Source organism: Peromyscus leucopus, chromosome 4 (assembly GCF_004664715.2).
Source record: "Peromyscus leucopus breed LL Stock chromosome 4, UCI_PerLeu_2.1, whole genome shotgun sequence".
Lineage (NCBI taxonomy): Eukaryota > Metazoa > Chordata > Mammalia > Rodentia > Cricetidae > Peromyscus > Peromyscus leucopus.
Genome location: NC_051066.1, coordinates 146,362,979 through 146,387,999, shown reverse-complemented (window position 1 = coordinate 146,387,999; position 25,021 = coordinate 146,362,979). Strand labels below are relative to the sequence as shown.

General features: G+C 46.1%; 1 protein-coding gene across 1 annotated transcript in view; it reads left to right on the top strand.

The window, feature by feature from the left end:
• Window positions 1–25,021, top strand: part of Zbtb46 (zinc finger and BTB domain containing 46) — an 81,072-nt gene that overhangs the window by 15,910 nt on the left and 40,141 nt on the right. Inside the window, exon 2 of the mRNA XM_028885258.2 lies at window positions 23,063–24,035. Within this exon, the coding sequence (XP_028741091.1) occupies window positions 23,099–24,035 (937 nt within the window). The 5' untranslated portion in view covers window positions 23,063–23,098. The remainder of the gene's footprint in view (window positions 1–23,062; window positions 24,036–25,021) is intronic.

Below are 25,021 nucleotides of genomic sequence, written 5' to 3'. Positions count from 1 at the left end.
AGCCCTCACAGGAATAAGGACTAAGGAATCTTCTCATATTGGTATTGGGTTTAACCTCCTGTGTACTGACATCTCACTTGGTGGCCATATCTTCATGAATAAGGAACTTACTTTTTCAGGGAAAGGGGTTGAAGCAAGTGTCTTGAGTCTGACCAGTAGGCCTGTCTCACCCAGGGGGTTGGGGAGATACACACACACACACACACACACACACACACACACACACACACACACACACACACACTGCTATTTCTCTCCTGGTTCCTATGCAGTTAATTCCATATGAACTGTCAACACGAACAGCAGTCAGTGCTCATCCATATTCTGATTGTTGGGAATTTGGGAGTTTCTTGCTTTTTTTCTGATATACAGTAGTTCTTAGAACAAAAGAGGTTTTGGGTTGTTTCCTTTATATCATAGAGTACTAAAGTTAGAGCCAGTGGACCAGAGGTGCATCCTGGAACTGGCTGATTCAGGACAGGAAGTATCACTGTCTTTAAGTATGTAGGACCTCACATTACTTTGATCAGCTTCATAAAATATAGTTAGACCTCTTGGAGGTCTTTTCTTAAAGTCCACTATATTGTTCATAATTTCTTTAGATGTTTATTTAAAGTTTTAACATTAAATTAAGCTAAGCTGCCAGTTTCAGAATTAGCTTTGACCTTAAAAGAATAAAACAAGCTGGGTGGTGGCGAAAGCCTTTAATCCCAGTACTCGGAGGCAGAGGCTGGAGGATCTCTGAGTTTGAGGCCAGCCTGGTCTTCAAAGTGAGTTCCAGGACAGCCAGATCTGTTACACTGAGAAATTTGTCTAAAAAAAAAACAAAAACAAAAAAACAACAACAAGCAAACAAACAAACAAAAAGAACAAAGCAAACTCACAAGTGGTGGCACATGCCTGAAATCCCAGGGGTGGAGGCAAAGGAGTCAGATGTTCAAGGCCTTAGCCACGTGTTTGAGTTTGAGACCAGCATGGCCTATATGAGATCCTGTCTCAAAAAATACAAAGGCTGGAGAGATGGATGAGTCTGTGGTTAAGATGACATACATGTCATGTAGCTCACAATCATCTGTAACTCCAGTTTCAGGAGATCTGATAACCTCTGGCCTGTAGGCACCTATACTTGTGTGCACCTACCACTACACAGGCTCATACACGTACACATAATTAAAATAATAAAATAAATCTTTAAAATTTTTTACAGGAGTTTAATTTACTTTTATTTTTATTTTATGTACACTGGTGTTTTGCCTGCAAGTATGTCTAGATGAGAGTGTTGGATTCCATGGAACAGGAGTTACAGACAGTTGTGAGCTGCCATGACGGTGCTGAGAATTGAACCTGGGACCTCTGGGAGAGCAGTCAGCACTCTTAACTGCTGAGCCATCTCTCCAACCCAATAAAATAAATCTTAAAAATAAACAATAACTTAATCCTAGCACTCGGGAGGCAGAGGCAGGCAGATCTACAGAGGCCAGCTTGGTCTACAGATTAAGTTCTAGGACAACCAAGGCTATACAGAGAAAATTGTCTTAAAAAACCAAAGCCAAACCAACCAACCAAACCAAATAATAACAAAACCAGGCATGCTGATGTACACTTGTAATTCCAGTGCCTCAGAGACTGAATCAAGAGGATTGTCATGAGTTGGAGAACGACCTAGACTACATAATGAGTACCAGGCCAGCAAGACCTTAACTTAAAAAACAAAACAAAAAAGAGTAAAGGAGACTTTGGGGGTTGCCTGGCACCTCCAGCTAAAACTGCATAAGGTAGTCCTGATGTCCTCTTCTTTTATCAGTCTTAGGTAGAGCATTGAATGGGTTTGCTCTTACCCCAGGAGACTCAGACCCTATGGGTGGCTTCATTGTTCCTCTGACTGTAATGAAAAGGAATTCAGGGTTCTTGGTGCCCAGCACCACTGAAATGTGTACATACAATGTCAGTTTCTGAAGCAAGGACTGCAAACTGCTGGGGATGACACCAGGTAGGCCCCCTTCTGAGAGCTTTTGATATTTGCTCCCTCAGAGGGACTGGACCTGCTTGGTCTTTCTTTCATTTTCTCTCCTTTCTTTATTTCCTCCCTCCCTCCATTTCTCTCTCCCTTTGCATTGAATCTTGCTATACAGCCTGTATATACCATGGAAATGGAGAAGCCACGGTTGAAAAAGGATCATTCTGTGTGAAGGTCTGTTTGCTTACTGTTCATCCATTCAATGACTCTTTGTGATCTGATGAGCACCTGTGTCTGAGAGGCCTGTGCCTGTGCATCAGGAACTTTGAAACCAGAGGTCAGATTGCTGTGGGACCATGACAGGGACTCTTGGGCTCAATCACTAGAATATTTCTAAGCAGCATCTGTACAAAAATGGATTCTTGTGCTTCCCACTAGTGTAGCTTATTTGACATTCTATTTGAAATTATTTGACTTATTTGAAATTCTATTTTATTTATTTATTTATTTATTTATTTATTTATTTATTTAGAAAGAGTGTCATGTAGCCCAGGCTGGCCTTGAATTTAATGTATAGATAAGGATAACCATGAATTTTTGATCCATCTGCCTCTCTCTCCCAAGGGCTGGGATCACAGTGTATGACACTATGCTTGTTTATGTGGTACTGTGAATCGAGTCTAGGGCTTCCTGCATGCTATGCACACACTCTCCCAACCCAGCTACACTCTCAGCTAGTGTGGTTTGTGGTGGTATTGTGTTCCCCAAAATATTGTGCACCCTAATAAACTTATCTGGGGTCAGAGACAGAACAGCCACTAGATACAAAGGCTAGAAAATGGTGGCACTCACACCTTTAATCCTAGCATTTCAGAAGTAGAAATCCCTCTGGATCTCTGTGAGTTCAAGGCCACATTGGAAACAGCCAGGCATGGTGACACACGCCTTTAATCCCAGGGAGTGATGGTACAAAGGAAAGATATATAAGGCTTGAAGACCAGAAACTAGAAGCATGTGGCTGGTTAAGCATTCAGGCTTTTGAGCAGCAGTTCAGCTGAGACCCATTCTGGATGAGGACTCAGAGGCCTCCAGTCCGAGGAAATCAGACCAGCTGAGGATCCGGCGAGGTGAGATTGTGGCTTGTTCTGTCTCTCTGACCTTCCATTGTTCACCCCAACAACTGGCCTCGGGTTTGATCTTATAAGACAATTTAAGATTCGTGCTACAATGGCTTCTAAGGAAGAAGTGAGAAGACTCAACTAGAAGACCTCACTACTCACTTGCAAGCACAGTGATCCTAGAATGTACCCAACTTCCTACTGAATCCTGTTTGAGTCTGAGTGGCCGGAGCTCAAGTCACCATTCTAAGCCACAGCATTTAGCTGTGAAAATGGGCTTTTCACCTTGTTAAACTGATTTCACCTTGTTAAGTGGCTGGCATCTACTTTTTCTTTTGTCATTTTTAAAGATTTTGGGTATGCATTTGAGACAGGTAGTCTATTGAGGTATATATCCTATCAGTACCTTACTATGCAGCCTAACCTAGATTGGAATTCATGATTTCCTGCTTTCACCTCCAAACTGCTAGGATTTTTAGGCGTGTGTGTCACCATGTCTGGCTTTGATCAGCTTTCTTTCTAATAAAATCACTCTGTAGTTTGTGTCAAAGGCCTTGGAGATGCTTACAAATTATGGGCTTCCAGTAGGAACTTATTCTTGACTAGTTCTGGTAGCCAGAGGGCCAGGGTTAGAGTGTGACAGGATTATTCCCTCTGAGGTCCCTGCCTCTGTGGTTTGCAACGCATCCTTGAGTTCCCCTTTTCTTGTTGTTGGTTTCTCTGTGTAGCTTTGCGCTTTTCCTGGGACTCACTTGGTAGCCCAGGCTGGCCTCGAACTCACAGAGATCTGTCTGGCTCTGCCTCCCGAGTGCTGGGATTAAAGGCATGTGCCACTACTGCCCGGCCTGAGTTCCCCTTTTCTAAGGATACTAGTCACATCTGATTGGGATTGTCATCTTAGTGTAGCTGAAAGTTTTCCTGTGTCCTGCCCAGTCCGCAGCTGCTCAGACCCAAGTAAACATCAGAGACTTATATTAATTAAAACTGCTCGGCCATTAGCTCAGGTTTACTACTGACTAGCTCTTGCACTTAAACTCGGCCCATTTCTGTTAATCTATATGTCTCCATGTGTTCCGTGGCTTTACCTGTGTGCCATTACATGCTGTTCCCTGGACGGCGGGCTGGCATCTCCTGACTCAGCCTTCCTCTACCCAGAATTCTCCTTGTCTGCTTATCCCACCTATACTTCCTGCCTTCCAGCTACTGGCCAATCAGTGTTTTATTAAACCAGTGTACAAAAGCATTATCCCACAATATCTTAGTTTGGTCAAATCTGCAAAACTGTCTTCCCAAATAAGGCCCCATTCTTAGGTATCAGGGGTTGATTTGAGTAAACTTTTTAGACAGGATTTAAACCATGGCAACAACAAATGTGCTCTCAAAACAGTGTAACCAATAGTCTTGACTCCTCTGCTTTGTGTGGGACCAGTGCACTGCTTCCCTAGGCCTCCTAGCTACACAGTGGTATTGTTTTTACTCTTTGGGGGGCCCTCCACCCAGCTCCCAAATAAATCACACACGGAAGCTTATTCTTAATTATGAATGCCCAGCCTTAGTTTGGCTTAGTTTCTAGCCAGCTTTTCTTAACTTATCCTGACTACCTTTTGCCTCTGGGCTTTTCCTTTTCTATTCCTAAATACCTCTCTTTGTTTCTTACTCCTTGGCTGGCTGTGTAGCTGGGTGCCCGGCCGGCCCCTGGAGTCCTCCCCTTCTCTGGTTCCTTCTCGATCTGTTTCTCTTTCCAGATTTCTCTCTATATATATTCTCTCTGCCTGCCAGCCCCACCTATCCTTTCTCTTGGCCTTGCTATTGGCCAGTCAGTTCTATTAAACCATCAAGTGTTTTAGACAGACACAGTAACACAGCTTCACAGAGTTAAACAAATGCAACATAAACAAAAGTAACACACCTTAAATACAGTGGTTACACATTTTCTACCTTCAGTTCTTTTCCTTAGTGCAGAGACTTGGCATCTTGTTTTGTTTCTATCAGTACCTAAAATTGAGTGTTTTGAAATATTCTAAAATGAAAGATTTTAGTATTGAAGGTTTAATGTGAAGAAGGTATTAGGGGTTTTTGTTTTGTTTTTTTGATCCTAAGTGTATGAACGAGCCTGTGTGGTGTTAAGATATGATCCCCGGGCTGAAATGTAGCAGAATGACAGCAGAAGACCGAGCAGGGTAGGGCAGGGTGGGTGGTGAAGCGTTCATACTGGGTGTGCTGTCTGCTCAAGGACAGAGTGGCTGGCATGCCTGAGGGCTTCCTGAAACATGAGGCAGTATCTGTCTACTGGAAGATGTGTCCCATCCTTATCCTTGTACATTGGCAGACCTGATATAGTTGAGCCTTTGAACTCAGGTATGGTCTAAAGGAAGAGTTATAGAAGGCTGATTCTAGGCTAGAAGGGATACTTGGATCCTGTGGCTCACAGAAGGGGCATCTTCAATACCATTCTTTTCCATTGCACAAAGCAAAGGAATTTCCCCATAACAATTTCCTTTTAGCCAAAGGAACAGAGCTGGCAATCCCCACTGTGTGGTCCTAGTTAATGTGGCAAGAACAGGGGCCTGTCCTAGGCTTTTCCTTCTTAATCTCTGGGGCCACCTTTCCATGCATCAGAGCCTGAGTGAGGATGTTCTTGGAGTTGGCCAGTGACTTCCCATGGCTCCAATCTTCCTTGAAGTGACAGCATTCAACTGAATTTCCATCTTGAGGCTAGAGCCCCAACCACCCTTGATACCTGGCAATTCTCTTGTCTCCCAGTACATGCTGACTGCAGTCCTCCTTGTCCTCATTCTGGACTGGTGTGTATTTCTGCCACTTCTATGCTTCCAAACCATACAAGGACAGGGGCTCTAAGCAGCTCTTTTGTTCTTACATGCACTGACCCACATGAGATCTGTGGGGCCGTTCTACCTGGCCTTTGCTTTAGCCCCGTTCTCTCCATTAGTGGGAGTCACAGGGAGGGTCACAGTTGGAGGGCCATTCAAGGTTATGAATCTCACAGTGGGGGCTCCTTGGTGGGTCTTCTAAGACCACCTACCACTTTCTGCTGTGGAGCTAGTTCCAGTCTCTCCTGCATCCTCTTCACCTCTGTACTGTCTGGACCCCTCTCAGACTGGCTCTAGCCTTTGCTGGAGTTGGCCTAGCAGATGGGATGGTCTTGGTTTCCACCTAGTTTGCTACAGGTTCACCTGCAACATTAGGGCTGTGCATACCTGGTCGGAGCTGGATTGTGCAGATGAGACCTAGAGCCTCACTCTTGCGCCCAGCCAGATAGTCTTCAATGGACCTGAGCCTGGGGGCTAAAGCAAGTCAGGGAAGAAAATTAAACGAACTCTTGACTGGAAAGAAATATTCCAAAAATTTTTAACTAATACTATCATAAGATGATGAGAAAGGAGAAGCAACCTAAGTGGTCTGGGTGGGATGTACCTCCTAGAGAGGATGTATGTAAGGCAGGTTGAGAAGGGAGGAGCAAGGTAGCCCAGGCATGAGAATTCAGGATGGAGCAGAGGGAACTGAGAAAGGGTAGCACCAAGAGAAAGAAGGAAGGGCAAGGAGGGGCCAGTGGCATATGGGGAGGAAGAGTGGGCAGGCATCAGGTACAGGTTTGTTTCAGATCACATTCACTGCAAAGTGGAAGCAAAGTTCTCCACTGTGCAATAAACTAGTTTCTGTTCCTAGGAGAAAATGTGGGTGAGGCCCCTGTCTCATTGTCTTATGATGGTTAGTCAGTTAATGCATTTGGAGTATTTCCTTCCACTCAGGAATTTATTTAATTCATTCTCATTCTCTCTCTCTCTCTCTCTCTCTCTCTCTCTCTTTCTCTCTCTCTCTCTCTCTCTCTCCCCTCCCTCTCTCTCTCCTCTCTCTCTCCTTCTCTCTCCCTCGGGTTAGTTTCAAATTTTGAATCCTTCTGTCTCAGCCTCCTGAGTACTAACTAGGATTACAGGCATTTACTACCATGCCTGGTGCTCATTTAATTTTTTTAGTACAACTGCGAGCAGTAATAATCTGTAGAATTCACTTTATGCAGCAATGCCACGTCACTTGCAGTTTCATCTTGTGTTTTCAGAAGAAAAATAAGCCCTCTAAATATCTCAGTGTGTGGAGAGGACTGAGCTAGTCCAGGGCTACTTGGCTCTTGCTGTGAGACATGCAGGACTATATGCAGGGATTTTTTTTTTTTTTTTTCTGGGAGAGATTAAGCAGGGCAGCCTTTGCCCTCCCTGGTGTTGGGTAGCTACTTGGTAGGAGTATCATATGGCTGTCATAAGTGCCCCAAATTGAATTTGTGAGCAAGAGAACTTTCTGCTCTCTTGGTCCTAGAGATTACATTCATGAAAGTGCTGGGAATTTTGTTCCTGAGCCTGTGGCACAACAGAGTCCTCACAGGATACTCTGTCTGTTTTTTCCTTCTCAAAAAGGCATCAATCATGGGATTAGGAGCCCATGCTGATGACCTTACCTAACTAATTACATCTGGATGACCTATTTCCAAATATGGTCAAATTCTGTGGAATGCATACAGGGAGTTTGGGGAGCACAATCTAACCTATCGCATGACAGCTGCTCCTTTGGATAAGCAAGTACAGAATTATGGCTGAGCAAGAACTTTACAAAACTCAACCTCTGCCAGATGTAGTAGAGCACACCTGTCACTCTGGCACTTGCTAGGTTAAGGTAGGTGGTGGCACATGCTTTTTATTTCAGCGCTCAGGGGCCAGACGTAGGTGGATCTCTGTGAGTTTGAGGCCAGCCTGGTCTGCAGAGTGAGTTCCAGGACAGCCAGGGCTACATAAAGAAACCTTGTCTCAAAAAACAAAAACAAAAAGCCTACCACCACCAACAAAATTGAATGAGTAGGTATTGATGGGGTGTACCTCAGATATGAATATTACCTACTATTCATGAGGCCCTGGGTTCCTAAAAAATGAAACAAAATTTTTTTTATCAGCTATATTGAAGTACCATATATACACAGCAAACTGCACTTTCATAAATTGTAATTTGATGATTCTCTGTTTTAGCATACATTTCCTATGAATTTTTTTCATTTTTTCTTCCTCATTTCACCTCAGTCCTGGACACCTATTACCTGCCCTCTGTCCCCAAGCTTTTCCTGAAGCTCCTCAGGGAAGTGGAGGGACCTGCCCTCCTTCAGTCTAGCTTCCTCAGCTCAGTACATGTATGCTGGCTACCATCCTTCTGTGGTGGGAACAGGAAGGCTGTGCAGAAAAACCCTTCAGGTGTATGGGCCTATACTAGGGTCACAGGCATCCCTTCCGTTGCTGCGCAGGATCTGTTGATGGATGTCCTCCTGTGTCTTGTCTGTCCACCTCTCACTGGGCATTGGGGCTGTTTTCAGATGCAACTGTTGAGTGGAACTGTCATTTGTGTATGTGTCTTTTGAGTCATCCTCAGATTTCATTGTTCCTGACCATAAGTCATGCTCATGTAGCATTGGGCATTTTTGTTGTTGTCTGTTTTGATAATGGTTTTTTGTTTTGTTTTGTTTTCCTGAGACAGGGTTTCTTTGTGTAGTTTTGGTACCTATCCTGGATCTCGCTCTGTAGCCCAGGTTTGGCCTTGAACTCACAGAGATCCACCTGGCTCTGCCTCCCGAGTGCTGGGATTAAAGGTGTATGCCACCATGCCCGGCTATTAATGACATTTTTAAGCAAAATGTTTTTGTTATTGTTATTACTATCATCATCATCATCATCATCATCATCATTATTTTATAGCACTGGAGATTGAGCCCAAGGCCTGGAAGAACATGCTGAGCAAGCTTAATCTCCAGTACTTAAATGAAATTTCAAATAAAATGTTTAAACTGAGGTATGGAAGTTAAGTCAGAAGTGAGAAAAAAAGTGAGGTGAAGTTTGAATGTGGCCAAAGAGTTTGATGTTTGAGAGGAATGTTCACATATGAAGTGTCATTGAAAACAACAGAGACTTTTCATGAATATACTCACGGAAAAGAGCCTGAAATTATGGCTTCTGATGCACTGTTGGAGCCCAGCCAGTAGGGGGCGACTTGAAGTTGCAGATCCTGAATCTCTAGATCACCAGCTCTGAGTGTGAAAGCACATAGAACCAGCGTGTTGGGACATGCAGAAATACTCAGTCTAAATAAATTTATTGGGAAGGAAGAATCCAGGAGAGTGGCTGCCCTGGGTGAGAAACTGCAGCAAACTGGGTACAGACCTCATATAGGGTTTCTGGGGGCGGGGGAGCTGTGGCAGAGCTTTCCAGGGTGGCTTGGGATTGCTGGATTTTTGTGGTCTGATTCTTGGGATTGGTGGGATTCTGTGCTTAGGGGTTGGTGGGGTTCTGCAACCTAACTCTGGAGCAAGCTCAGGTATTGGTGCCATTTCAAACCCTGGGGCTGGGGTCAAGTCAGGGGCAGGGTGTTGTGGTTTGTATTCCCCCAAATATTGTGCATGCTAATAAACTTATCTGGGGTCAGAGACAGAGCAGCCACAATATTAAACATAAAGGATAGGCAGTGGTAGCACACGCCTTTAATCCTAGCATTCCAGAGGCAGAAATCCATGTCTTCAAGGATACAGACAGGCATGGTGACTCATCATGCCTTTAATCCCAGAAAGCAAGCCTTTAATCCCAGGGAGTGGTGGTAGAAAGCAGAAAGGTATATAAGGCGTGAGGACCAGAAACTAGAATCATTTGGCTGGTTAAGCTTTCAGGCTTCTAGCAGCACAGTTTAGCTGAGAGCCATTCGGATATGAGGACACAGAGGCTTTCAGTCTGAGGAAACAAGACAAGCTGAGGATCCGGTAAGGTGAGGTTGGCTGTGGCTTGTTCTGGTTCTCTGTTCTTACAGTTTACCCCAATACCTGGCTCAGGTTTGATTTTATTAATAAGAACTTTTAAGATTCATGCTACAGGGTGTTTTTCCTTGGTCCAGGTCTTGGGTCTAATCAGGGGCAGGGTATTTTCTTCCTTGGCCCTTTTTACCCTACATTCCTCCCCTTTTTTGTTTATTAATAAACAATGGGGGATTGGAAGGGGGTCAATATTATCATTAAGGAGAAATAGAGAAGAAAGCAAGTTTAGATATAAAAGACTTTTGGGTCATTTGTGCAGTGGCAGAAGTTGCCATCATTGAAAATGAAGCATGCCAGTTTTGGGCATTTGAACTGTACTGAGGCCAGAGTGAGGCTTTAATAAAATCAGAGTCCATGAAGAAAGAGAGGAAGGGTCGCAAAATGAACTCAGCTGGCGGGAGTTTAAGTTCCAAGTGGTAGCAGGGAGACAGGAGGGGCTGGGTTGCAGAGGCTCAGATGGTCTTAAGGAGCTGTGGGGCTGAGCAGGCAGTTCCTATGGGGAGGAGGCCAGGAAACAGGAGGGAGCCTTCCAATACAGGGAGAGGAGCAAGTATCTTAATAAATAGAGTTACCCACATGATGGGGCCCCAGATGATGTTATAGGCTTCAGGAGCCAGAGAGGACATTTACCAAGTAGGCAAGGAGAGATGGATGGTTAGAGAAGGTGGAGGGAAAAAGGAGCTAAAGAATTTGGAACCAAATATGATCGGTGGTAGAAGCCAGCAGAAACAAATGATCTGTATACATTTTAAGAGTCAAATCGGCGGGCGGTGGTGGCCTACGCCTTTAATCCCAGCACTCAGGAGGCAGAGCCAGGCGGATCTCTGTGAGTTTGAGGCCAGCCTGGTCTACTGAGAGAGAGAGATCCAGGAAAGGCACAAAGCAGAGAACCCTGTTTTGGAAAAACCAAAAAAAAAAAAAAGTCAAATTGGCTGGGCAGTGGTGGCGCACGCCTTTAATCCCAGGCAGAGGCAGGGGGATCTCTGTGAGTTCGAGGCCAGCCTGGTTTCCAAAGCGAGTTCCAGGAAAGGAGCAAAGCTACACAGAGAAACCCTGTCTCGAAAAACCAAAAAAAAAAAAAAAAAAAAAAAAAAAAGAGTCAAATCGGATGAAAAACAATGACATCATGAGGTTTGCAGGCAAATGGATGGTTCTAGAAAAAATCATCCTGAGTGAAGTAACCCAGACTCAGAAAGACAAACATGGTTATGTACTCACTCATAGGAGGATTACTAGAGGTAAAACAAAGATGACTAGACTGCTACTCACAACTCCAGGGAGGCTACCTAGAAAACAGGACCCTAAGAAAGACACAGGGATCGCCCAACGACAGAAATGGATGAGATCTACATGAACAACCTGGACGTGAGTGGAGGTAATGAAGGGCAAGGTTCAAGGGAAAGAGAGCTTAGGGGAGCGGGAGATCCCAGCTGAATTAAGAACAGAGAGGGAGAACAAGGAATAAGAGACCATGATAAATGAAGACCACATGAGAATAGGAAGAAGCAAAGTGCTAGAGAGGTCCCCAGAAATCCACAAAGATACCCCCACAATAGACTACTGGCAATGGTTGAGAGAAAGCCCGAACTGACATAATCTGGTGATAGGATGACCAAACACCCTAACTGTCGTGCTAGAAATCTCATCCAACGACTGAGGGAAGGGGATGCAAAGATCCACGGCCAGGACCCAGGTGGAGCTACAGGAGTCCAATTGGCGAGAAAGAGGAGGGATTGTATGAGCGAGAATTGTTGAAACCAAGGTTGGAAAAAACACAGGGACAAACAGCCAAACTAATGGAAACACATGAACTATGAACCAATAGCTGAGGAGCCCCCAACTGGATCAGGCCCTCTGGATAAGTGAGACAGTTGATTAGCTTGAACTGTTTGGGAGGCATCCAGGCAGTGGGACTGGGACCTGTCCTTAGTGCATGAGGTGGCTGTTTGGAACCTGGGGCTTATGCAGGAACACATTGCTCAGCCTGGGAGGAGGGGACTGGACCTGCCTGGACTGAATCTACTAGGCTGATCTAAATCTCCAGGGGAGTCTTCGCCCTAGAGGAGATGGGAATAGGGGGTGGGCTGGGGGGAAGGGGAGCAGGAGGGGGGAGGACAGGGGAATCCATGGCTGATATGTAAAATTAAATTATAAAATTTTTAAAAAAGGCCAAAAAAATAAATTAAAAAAGAGTCAAATTGGCAACTTAAGTCAGCTTAAATTGAAATATTAAGAAGTGGGTACTATGGGGAGAAGGGAAACTATTGCTGGGTTAATAAGTCAGAGATCCTGAAGCAAGGGGTAGGTTCCTTTGGTTTATAGCTTCGAGTATGAGGGTATTAAAGAGAGAAGTGGGGAGCAGAAGATTCTTTCTTAGATGTCAGAGATGGGAGGGTTATGTTCATGAGGCTTTGGAGAGAGGGTGGGTATTGAGCCTGGGTTATATATTTGTTGGGGTTTTGTAGTTGAATGATGACGGAAGTGATGTTTGACTATAGAGGGGTTTAGGGTGCCCCATACACAGGGACCTATCTGAGAGGGCTGTAAGGGAAAAGGTGTGTCAGGTTGTGTGGTTTCGAAGAGAAGGAGGAGGGGAATGGCTGGTGAGCCTGGGGTCAAGCGGATGTGAGAAGCAAAAGGAATAGAGACTCCCACTTTGGCTAGGAGGTCCCTTCCCAGCAAGGGGATGGGACAGGTTGGCACCTTTAGGAAGGAATGGGTAAGGGGGATACCCTTAAAGATACAGCTAAGTGGTGGGGTTTGGTGACCCTGATAAGGCTGTCCCCCTACTCCAACAATAGAGGAATGAGGAGAGGTGGGTCCCCAGAACTCCATCAGAACTGAAGAAGTAGGCCCAGTGTCCAGAAAGAAGGAGATGGATCACCCTGATCCTGTGATAACCACCTGAGGCTCGCTGTCTGAGATTGTGGTGGCCAGGCCAAGGGAGCCCGGGTCCCCTCAGTCATTCACAGCCAAACCAAGGAGGTCAGATGAAGGGTGGTCTGGGCTTGATTTTCTCATGCCTCGAGGGACATGGGGACAATCAACACCCCAGTGTCCTTGGGTTCAGACAGGTCCAGGTCCAGTGACCCTCCTGACCACATTTGAAATGAGGACACAGAGGTCCTTGGGCTTTAGGAGACCAGGGAGGCTGGGCTTTTGCTTTGGCCAGTTGAGAGGCCTTAACCATCCATCATCAGGTATTTTTGTTTGGGGGCTTTTTTATCTCTCCCATGGTACACCTTGAAGGCCACGGTTTTAAGAATTCTACCTGTGGAGTCAGGGGTCTTCTCTCTAGATGTTTAAGTTTGGTCTTAATATCAGGGAAACTTTGGGAAAAGAAGTAGTTCATAAGGAGTTGCTTCCCATCTGGGGTCTTAGGATCCAGACTGGTATATTGTAAGAGGGCCTTTGTAAGGCAGCCTTAGGAATTGAAACGGGTTTTCATGGCTTTCCTGGGTAACCCCTTGGACTTTTTCATAATTTACCACCTTAAGGGCAGTCTTGTGGAGACCAGCCAGCCAGGAGGCTAGTTAAAAACCAATTCCTAGCTAGGATGTCCCATGGAATGTTGTAATTCCATTCAGGGTCCTGGTTGGGGACTTCCCTACCCTCAAATGGATGGGTGTTGTCAGTTTGGTGGATTTCATCTGCATGGGCCCTAGCCTGGTCCCAGACTCAACTATACTCTCCTGGGAAAAGATTGTTGGTGAGAATCGTATAAACATCATGGAAGGTGAGGGTTTAAGATTGGGTAATATATTGGATACCTAATTGGTTTTCATAGAGCAAGGCCTTTTATGTGATAGTTGAGTACTCTGCTTTAACAACACATACTCAGCCCTGACTGGGTGGGCAGCATGTTGCTGAGGAGGGAGAAAGGAAAATCAGAGAGGCTAGAGAAGAAGAGAAGGGGCTGCTGGTCGAGGCTGATAAGTGGGGAGGGTCTCTAGTATGATAGAAAATAGTGGAGGAATCATCTGGTTTGGGCTTCATAGCTAGGAGTTGTTTCCTTCTTGGTTGGTTTATCCCAAAATGACATCACACCACGTTTCCTTTAAGATTACCTAAGTATAGATTTTTAACTATCAACCCCAGTATTACAGATTTTTCAGATTTGTAACTGTATCCAATATGCTTATATTTGGTGTTGTGACTCAGATAGGCACTCCTGGTGCCTGTGCTCCCCCTCGTGGTCTGAGCCACACTGGGATCCTATCCCTCATCTTCAGTCCACCCTCAACAGACTCATCTTCCGGCTCACTGATCTCTCAGTACCCCATCCACCAGCAGCAGTTGGTCAAGTTTCCCCTTTGGTTGGTGTAAACGTTTCTCTGAGTCCAAGGAAGTGACTGTTGAGTGTCTGGTACCCCTCTGGTATTCTTGGGATGGAGGCACCCCCAGCCACGGTCTTTAAGGCTATGGCTGGCCCTCTTCACCTGACTCCATCCCACCACCCTCAGCGCTGCAATCCTGCAGGTTCCTCAGGCCCAACAGGGCTACTGTGCCCCTTCCTGCCCTCTTCTCCCATCTCCCATCTGAAGCTGCCTGTAATCCCACAGCTCATCTAGGCCCTTGTGGCTTTTGCGACCCCATCCCCAACCCTTTCCTGTGGGTGAGACAACCCCCCCTTAGAGCTTAGTTTTCATCTTCACCTTCTAGCCTCTTCGAAAGCCCTGGTACCAAGTACTGAGTTTCCCCTCTGGGTTAGCCAGGCTAAGTCCTGCTGAATGGCTTGATTCTCGTTTGGTCCTCTCTGAACCCACGACTACTAGCTGCAGTGACACTTTCCTTCTTCTCTCTCTTCCATGGGAATGGTGTCTCCTATACCCTCTCCCTGGGATGCCTCTACACCTGGCACGCGACCTGGAGGGCCCTAAACTTATTCACTTTTGCAATCGAATTTGACCTCAGTATCCCTTATAATCAATCCAAATGGCCGCCTGAAGGCACCCTAGGTCCCAATTTTATTCAGGACGTTTACAAAAACTGCGAGCAATTGGGGAAATGGAAAAGTATTTCCCTTTCTCTACATTCAAGCTTTCTCTTTTCTGCACTCCAAGCCCATTTTGTTTTTCTTCTGGGTCCCCCACCTTCTTCTGTGTAAATGTCCTGTCTTTTAAGTTACCATTGATGGGTCTGTAAGCTTGTTGCAAAGTGGGAGCTGGAAGTGAGACCCAATGGGGAGAAAAAGGAGAAAAAGGACAGCTACACCATGCACACACCTGGCACACACTCCTTCCTGGCTAGTGATCTCTCAGCTCCTTCTTTCAGTGTTCTCTGTCTGTGTCTAGGGCTCAAAAATTTCCTGTCTTTAAGTCTTCTTTCCTAAACTTACTGGATTAAGTTTTACAGGGTGTCTTTTAGGTATGAATGGCATTAGACTGTTGCTTTATGCTGTCCTGCTTAAATTAAAAGCTGGCTCTGGGGTTGGGGTATGGCTCCCCATCTTCTAGACCCAAGCATGCTTCTTTAAAACATTTCCTCCAAAATCTCTGCCCTATATCAGGCAAGCCACCTGCTATGTGACAGAGAAAGGAGAGCAAAACAAAATAAAGGGACAGACTATTCCCAATGGGGACTATTGCTACTCTTCTCATAGACTAAGCTAGGGAGCTGAGACTGGACTAGCTGCTCCCCTTTTCGGGAATGGACTGGTTATATGGAACTTTGCAGGCGGGTTTAGGTACCCGCCAGCCGGGGAGCAGGCTGAGGGCAGGAGCCGCCCAGACCTTTGGAATTTGCCCCACGTTGGGCGCCAGATATTGGGGAAAATTATAAAGGCCACTCCACGTAGTTAAAAGGAAGATTTATTTAGTGGATGACTTACAAATGAAGGAATGGATAGGTCGCGGGGGTCTGGGGAAGGCGTATCGCAATCCAGCGGTGTTCTCTGGAGCTCTGCACAATCAATCTCCACCATCCAGGGTCCAGGCGCAGAGAGCGCGCCCAGAGCGAGCGCTTGCCCATCCAGCTCTCAGGTTTCCAGCACCTCCCCTAGCCCCGCCTCGTAGGCGTGACAGTTGCCAGAGTCTCAATGGGGGTTGGAGCTTCCAGATCCAAGCTGGAATGGCTACCCACTACACTTTTGGTTTTGTTCTAACTCTCTAAGGCTTTTGTTAAGGCATAAGTCTTACCTCAAAAGAGACCCTGTCTCAAAAACAAACAAACAGCAAAAACCTGAAGTATCTTGAAGTGAATGAACTGTGGCTAAAGTATCAGAATTCATAGGGAAAGCAAAGCCCCTGAGGTTTTTGATACTTCTGTATCATTTGTGCAGTGTGGTAGCATCCATCCCAAACAGTTCCTTGTCTCCACAGCCCTTGGACCCTTTCTTATAGTGACGTGGCATCAGTGTCCCTTGTGGTGATAAGGAACTCCCCTGTGCTCCTGCATAGCAGCATGGGTTCTTCTAGGTGAAAGGGAGGTTGTCCGTCCACAAGGTGTGTCTCATGAGTAGGCCCCAGGGCAGGTCTCTGTCCTCCTTTCCATAGAGATGTAGGAAGCTTAGCCTGTGGTCAGCTTCCCACTTGTCTCCCAGGTGCTCAGTGAAAGAAGCTTCCACTTCCAAAACACAGCTGCCAACAAGCTACTGGAAGCAGATGACCAGCTGCCATAATGCTTCTGCTCTGAAGTTGGCATAACACCCACAAATGTTCTTTTGGTGTTGAGAGATTATATAAATATCATCACTTTACCCTTTTAGTTATAACTGACTCTTTTTCTGTGGTAGTTTGAATAGGATGGCCCTGTGGACTTGTGTGTTTGAATGCTTGGCCTTTAGGGAGTGGCACTGTTAAGAGGTGTGGTCTTGTTGGAATGGGTGTGACCTTATTGGAGGAAGTGTGTCACTGTGTGGGTGGGCTTTGAAGTCTCATATGCTCAAGCTATGCCCAGTGTGGTATGAGTTCACTTCCTGTTTCCTGTAGATCAAGATATAGAACTCTTTTTTTAATTTTAATTTTTATTTTTTTAAATTTTATAATTAATTTAATTTTCCATATGAGCCACGGATTCCCCTGTCCTCCCTCCTCCTGCCCCTCCCATTCTCCCCCCAATCTACCTCCCCATTCCCACCTCCTCCAGGGCAAGGACTTCCCTGGGGATTCAGCTCAGTGTGGTAGAACTCTTAACTATCTTTCTAGCACCTTGTCTGCCTGAATGTGACCTTGCTCCTGCTATGACAATAATGGACAAAACCTCCGAAACTATAAGCCAGCCCCAATTAAATGTTTTCCTTTATACGAGTTCCTATGGTCCACTACTGCTGGGCCTGTGCCAATATGGGTGGCCTTCGCTGCCACCTGGGGCCATGGTGACAACCGGACCCAGGCTGCTACTGAGGATCATGTCTGGGTCCATGGTCCTACCACAGCCAAGGTCTTTGTTGATGTCCATGGCCCATGTTGCCATGAAGCCTGGGGTCTGGGTCACAGTCTGGGGGCCATGCTACAGCAGGGGCCATACAGATCTGCATGGCCTGTACTTCCACTTGGGGCCATGGTGTCATCTGGGCCCATGCCACTGCCGAAGGCCATGCCTGGGTCTGTGGCCCTATAGTGGCCAGGGTCTGGATTGATGTATGTGGTTCCTGTTGTCACCAAGGGCCATAAGTATGCCCAGGGTCAGGTCAGCCACCTGAGTCCAGGTTGGTACCCGAGGACCATGATGCATGCAGGTCTAAGTGGCCTACACTGCTAACCGATGCCATGGTAATGTCCAAGTCAGAGCTGCAGTTGAGGGCCATGTCTGGGTCCATAGCCCTACTGTAGCCAGGGTCTGCACTGATGTCCGAGGCTCCTGTTACCATCTAAGGCCGTGCAGACACCTGAGGTCTGGGGCCATGTTGGTGTCTTAGGGCCACACTGCTGCTGGGGCCTGTGCCAATCTGAGTGGCCTGCACTGCCACCTGGGGCAAGGTGACATCCAGACCTGGCTGCTGGCCAGAACCATGTCTGGGTCCATGGTCCTACTGTGACTGAGATCTGTGCTGAAGTTCAAGTCCCATATTATCACCAAAGGTCATATAGACGCCCTGGTGGTACCTGGGGCCATGCTGCTGCCAGAACCATCCCAACCTTAATGGCCAGTGCTTCCACCCAGAGCCAGGATGTTGTCCGGGCCCAGGCTGCTGTCCCATGTCTGGGTCTGTGGTCCAGCTACAGCTGGAATCTGTGTTGATGTCTGTGGTCCATCACCTCAGGGAGCCTTAGGAACCACGCAAAATGAAATCAGAGGGCCATGCTGAGCCGGCCCTGCCCTTTGCTGGCTCAGGGAAAGCTGGCCTTGATTCTCAATGGACACTGCAGCAAGAGAGCTGGCACTTGCACTCAGAAGAGATGGCCCCACCCCTCACCACAGGTGAGGGCAAACTGACCCTGAGGGCTTGGGCATAGGGGAGCTGACTCTACCCCTCACCTGAGGCGAGTGGCCCCAGTGGCCTGGACTGGCCAGCTCAGCTACTACCCAGGACCACAGCTGAGCCCTGGGTTGACCCACCCTAACAGCTACTCCTTCTAGGACCTGCTGGAGCTCGTGAAGGAACTGGTCCTGTATAACAATACCTGAAGGATCTCCAAGACTCGGGGCAGCCAGAGGACATCCCAGAGAAATTCCAGTGGTCTTGAACCAGTCCAGTGACTCACTGCAATCAACAATTTCTAGTAATTTGCTGGTAAAGCTGATAGGACAGAAGGGCACACTATATGACACACTGAGCACCCCAATGCCACCAGGATGAATGAAGAGGTGTTGGAGAGGTGGGAAAGAAGAAGGAAAGAGTTTTGTTTACTTGCTTGCTTGTTTTGTTTTGCAGGAGTGAGGGGAGGATATGGGAGGACCTGGAGGTGAGCAGAACTGGGGTGCATGATACAAAACTCCCAAAGAATCAATAAAGAAGTTAAATTTAAAAAAAAGTTGCTGTGTTCATGGTGTCTCTTCACAGCAATAAAACATCTAAGACATCTACTAGATGAAAATTTATAGCTTTTCTTACCACAAAACCTATGAATATATTGCTGGTTTTAAGCTTCCTGATTGGATAATAATTTATTCAGTAATTTGAAGTTTATATTGAAATTAATTTAGAAATGCAAACCCTAGGAGGAAGTAGTTGTTTTTGCTAAAGAAAGATATAATTCATATTTATTCCCCCATTTCTTTGCCCTTCCTCTCTTTCTGTGCTGGAAAGGGAACACAGGGTCTCAAACATGCTAAGCATCTGCTCTACCACTAAGTCCCCAGCCCTAAGAATCCATGTATGGAAGATGGAAAGATAGCTCAGCAGTTAGGGGTAGATAGTACTCTTTCCCAGGACCCAAGTTTGATTTCTGGTACCCACATCAAATAGCTTAACAACTGTCTATAACTCTAGCTCTAGCAGATCAAGGATCTAATCCTATCTTCTAGACTCCAAAGAACACCTGGACTCACATGTGCATGTTCTCCATTTTGAAAAAGAATCTATTTAGTAAGTATGAAAGAGAGCTATTTCTCATATAAAAAATAATTACGGGGTAGGCGTGGTGCCACATGCCTTTAATCCCAGCATTCGGGAGGCAGAGACAGCCAGGTTTCTGTGAGTTTGAGGCTAGCTTGGTCTAAATAGTGAGTTTCAGGACAGTCAGGGCTATAAAGTGAGATCTTGTCTAAAATAAATAAATAATGAAACATTACTTCCTGGTTTGAATGTAGGGTATAAGGAGATAGTCTAGTGGGATGTCACTGGGAGCTTGGGCTGACACTTGTGGACTCTGCAAATGTACTTGTCCTACCACCAGCAGAAGGGAGACAGAAGAGGGTGGGACAGTCTACCTACACCCTCAGGTCAGATGAGAAGAAGTGTGGGGACCTTACTATGAGAAAGGGACAGGAGGTGGGGACCATAGCAATGTGAGGGAAAGGAAGGAACTGTTTCCTGCCTTTATTTGCCCAGCCTGCAAGATGGAACACAGAGTTACTGCTTCTCCTTGAGGATATTTGATAGGTCATTTCATGTGGTGGCTTGGGGAGGGTACAAGTGTTGACACACATTTCAGTTAGTCAAGAAAAGGATGCTGGACCTGGTGGTACATATCTGTGATCCCAGCTCTCAGGAGGCTGAAGCCAGAGGACCTGAGAGTTTGAGGCCATCTTGAACTACATTGTGATACCCTTTCTCAAAAACTGAAGATTAAAGGTGTGCACCACTACCACCCATTTCCTGTCAAGTGAAAGATAATCATGCTACAATCCACAGATCCAGAGAGGCCAAGTAACAAGGAGAGCTTAAGGGTAGGAGGTGCATAGATCTACCTGGGAAGGGGAAATAGAAAAGATCTTGCAGGTGGGGACCAGGTCAGGGAGGTGTAGTGGGATGGAAGGAGAGAGTACTGGGAGAGACTACTGGAATTGGGGGGCATTTCAGGGGCAATGTGGAAACCTTGTATAATGGAAACTCCTTGGAATCTATGAAGGTAACCTGAGCAAAGACTCCTAGTAATGGGGGATATAGAACCTGAACTGGCCATCTTCTATAACCAGGCAAGGCTTCTTAAGTGGTGGGACTGGGACATCAACCCAGCCACAAAACCTTCAACATAACAATTTGTCTTGTCTGCAAGATGTGCTGGGGTAATGGTGGCACAGAACTTGTGGGAGTGGCCAACCAATGACTGGTCCAGCTTGAAGCCCATGCCACGAGAGGGAGCCCACGCCTGATGCTGCCTGGATGGCCGGGAACCAGAGGCTGAATAGCCCAGAGACCTAGGATAGAACCAAACACGACTGGGGAAAAGAAAATCAACAAAATATTCTGCTATACTCATAGACCAGAGCTTAGCCCAGTGGTCGTCAGACAGGCTTCATCAAGCAATTGACAGGAGCAGATGCAGAGACCCACAGCCAAACATTAAGTGGAGCTCAGAGAACCCTGCAGAAGAGGGACTATGAAGGATTGTAGGAGCCAGAGGGGTCAAGGACACCATAAGAACACAGCCTACAGAGTCAACTAAGCAGGGCTAATAGGGGCTCAAGAGACTAAAGCAACAATCAGGAGCCTATACAGGTCTGAACTGGGTCCTCTGCATATATGTTATCGTTGTGTTCTTGTGTGACTTCTAACAGTAGGAGTGGGGTGTCTCTGACTCTTAGCCTGCTCTTGGGACCCTTTTCCTCCTTCTGGGTTGCCTTCTCCAGCTGTGATATGAGGGTTTGTGCCTAGTCTTGTAACTTGTTAAATGGTGTTTGGTTGATGTCCCTGGGAGGCACGCTCTTTTCTGAAGGGAGATAAGGAGTGGATCTGGGAGAGAGGGGAGGTGGGAAGGGACCGGGAGGAGTGGAGGGAGGGGAACTGGTCAGGATGTAATGTATGAGAGAAAAACAACAACAAACAAACAATGGCTAGAGTCCTTGCTTTAGCAACATCAGAATGATACAGAAGATTAGTATGGCCTCTGTACAATGAATACCTACAAATTTGCGTGTGTATGTTATTTATTTTTTTCAGACAGGGTTTCTTTGTGTAGCATTGGCTTTTCTGGAACTCACTCTGTAGACCATACTGTAGACCAGGCTGGCCTTGAACTCACAGAGATCCACCTGCCTCTGCCTACCAAGTACTGGCATTAAAGGCATACTTCCACGATCTGTCTGCAGCCTGAGTTTAGGTCCTGAGACAGGGAAGGGGCATTGGCATGAAGGAATGAATTGTCCAACCACTAGCTGAGTTTCACAAAAGTGGCCAGCCTGAAATAGCTCCAGCCATCTTATGTAAACATCAAAAACAAGCATGTTTTTCTATACTAACAAGTTTTTTTCCATCCTCCAACGTTAACCTCTGGCAAAAACAAATGTGTCAAATATAATTTTCTCCCAACTTTTACATCAAAATATCTTTTTTTAAAAGATTTATTTATTTATTATGTATACATTGTTCTGCCTGCATGTGACCCTGCAAGCCAGAAGAGAGCACCAGATCTCATTACAGGTGGTTGTGAGCCACCATGTGGTTGCTGGAATTGAACTCAGGACCTCTGGGAGAGCAGCCAGTGCTCTTAACCACTTAGCCATCTCTCCAGCTCCGCATCAAAATATCTTTAAACCAAAAACACTTACCATTTTACTTGTGTGGCCAAATATCGAGCCAGGTATATCCTGTCTTTACATAACTAAAATATGATTGACATAGGCATGGATTTTCAAGAACAACAATCTCCTTCAAAACATTTTTACAGAAATAGGGTTGATCTGCCTCTGATCCTGTCAGCACTGAATTAGAACAGCTCCCAGGGTCAGAAGTGACAGCTGGGTTTCCAAGAATGATCACATCTGTCTCTGCATGGTTTACAAAATGACACAAAAACTACCAAAAGAATTATCAATATTATAGGAGAGAAGAGAGCATGCAGGCCGTGTGGTCCCAGCAGTAGTCTGCTCTATCTCAAAGTCCACTGTCCTTGCTGAGTGAGACTGTCCCTGTGGGCTTTTGCCTCATCTGGAGACTTGTTGGACAAGCACTCATATACTGGTCCGAAATTAGGCCACATGGCTCCCAACAGTGTATGCCTTAATTATATATGTGTGTATATTTAATTAAATTTATTTTTTTATTTTACATCCCAAGTGCAATTTCCCCTCCCTCCTCTCCTTCCATTCTCTCCCACCGCCTCCCCTTCTTTATATATTTTTATATATAAAGGATGTTTTTTCAAATGTGAGGGATGAAGACTGCAGGGCTAGGTTGTTTAACCTAACTTTTCATTTTGTGTGAGAAAATAACTTTGTCTACTGATGGGCAATTTTTTTGTTTGGGTATGTTAGCTGTTGTATATAGATTTCTGTCTAAAACCTCAAGTCCAATTTGGTCTTAGAAGTACTTCAGACATCTTACCCAGGACAGGGCTGATACCCACTTGCCAATTGCTGTTAGAGTGAGTCATGACTTCAGACCTTTTCAGCACATTTGTGCTGCAGGGCCTGTGGTGATGGCCTCTGCTCTTAGCCTTTGTCCCCACTGCCTCCACTCTGTTCTGGTTTGGCAGCCTGTGTGTTCTGGATGGATGCCGAACCTTTGCATGCACTTTGCTGCCATCTACCTGGATTTATTTCACAGCAGAGGGGTTTCATGTATGGGTAACTGTCTTCTTCTCCCCACAGAGTCTATAGAAGAGGCAGAAGCAGCAAGGCTCCCAGATGAACAACCGAAAGGAAGATATGGAAATCACTTCTCACTACCGGCATTTGCTTCGAGAGCTCAATGAGCAGAGGCAGCACGGAGTCCTGTGTGATGTGTGTGTCGTGGTGGAGGGCAAGGTCTTCAAGGCACACAAGAACGTCTTGCTTGGGAGCAGCCGCTACTTCAAGACACTCTACTGCCAGGTACAGAAGACATCTGACCAGGCAACAGTCACTCATTTGGACATTGTCACAGCCCAAGGCTTCAAGGCCATTATTGACTTCATGTACTCTGCCCACCTGGCTCTTACCAGCAGGAATGTTATTGAGGTGATGTCAGCTGCCAGCTTCCTACAGATGACTGACATTGTGCAGGCTTGCCATGATTTCATCAAGGCTGCACTGGACATCAGCATCAAGTCAGATGCCTCAGATGAACTCTCTGAGTTTGAGATTGGCACCCCAGCCAGCAACAGCACAGAGGCACTGATCTCAGCTGTAATGGCTGGAAGGAGCATCTCCCCATGGCTGGCTCGGAGAACAAGTCCTGCCAATTCTTCTGGAGACTCTGCCATTGCTAGCTGTCATGAAGGAGGGAGCAGCTATGGGAAGGAGGACCAGGAGCCTAAGGTTGATGGTCCTGATGACATTTCTTCACAGTCTTTGTGGCCTGGAGATGTAGGCTATGGGTCTTTGCGCATCAAGGAAGAACAGGTTTCACCATCACATTATGGAGGGAGTGAACTTCCATCCTCCAAGGACACTGCAATACAGAACTCTTTATCAGAGCAGGGTGCTGGGGATGTCTGGCAGCCCACAGGCCGGAGGAAGAATAGAAAAAACAAAGAGACTGTCCGACATATCACACAGCAGGTGGAGGAGGACAGCCGGGCTGGCTCCCCAGTACCCTCATTCCTGCCCACATCAGGATGGCCTTTCAGCAGCCAAGACTCAAGTAAGCCTTTCTTGTGACAAGCTGGGTTCAGATGGCCCAGGTCACTGTGTTGATGACTTCATGGCTGTTGGTGAAGTGATATATTCCCATGCTCACACTAATGGCTTCCTATGGTCACCTTCTATCACAGTAAATTAGTGTGACTGCAGGGAATATGACCTACATGTAACCAAGGCTAAGATGACTTTGGGGCCCTAACAGTCCTGGTGTGTCTATCCCATCAATACAGCTCCAGTATGTAGAGGTTGCTTGAGTGGGGCTTCCATGAAACCACTAAGAAAAGGTACAGGGTCTGTAGTTGGAACAGTAGGGAGACAGTTGGGGAAGCTCAGCTGTTCTGAGTTGTCTGTCTTTCCTCATTTATCAGACGTTTCCTTGGTACTGTCAGGGCCACCCAGAAAGTCACTAGAGTGGCTCTCAGTTCTGTTCCCTACCTCAGACTTTTGCTTGGCTCTTGTAGTGTTTGGTCTTCAGTTTCTTGCTGCTTCAAACTGGGATGTTGTACTGAAAACAGCTTCATAGAGAGGGATGAGTGTGTCTCATGGCTCGGTGGTCACAAGCATGTACTACTCTTGCTGAGGACCTGAGTTCAATCCCCAGCATCCATGTCTGGCAGCTCACAACTGCCTATAACTCTAGCTTCAGAGAGGTCTGATACCTCTGGCCTCCATGGGTACCTGTACTCACATGCATATACCAGTATCCACATACTTAAATTTTTAAAACTTATATTTTTTAATCTTAATTACATGTGTATGTGATGGAGTGGGGAATTATATGTGCACTTGACTCCAGGTACCAACAGAGGCCAGAAGCAGATGAGAGCTTTCTGATATGGATGTTGGGAGTTAAATTTGGGTCCTCAGCAAAAAACTGTACTCTTAACTGCTGAGCCATCTCTTCAGCCCCTCTGCCTTGTAAACATTTTTAACTGAGTAGTTCATTGGCATTAAATATATTCATGTTGTACTACTCTCCATCTCCAG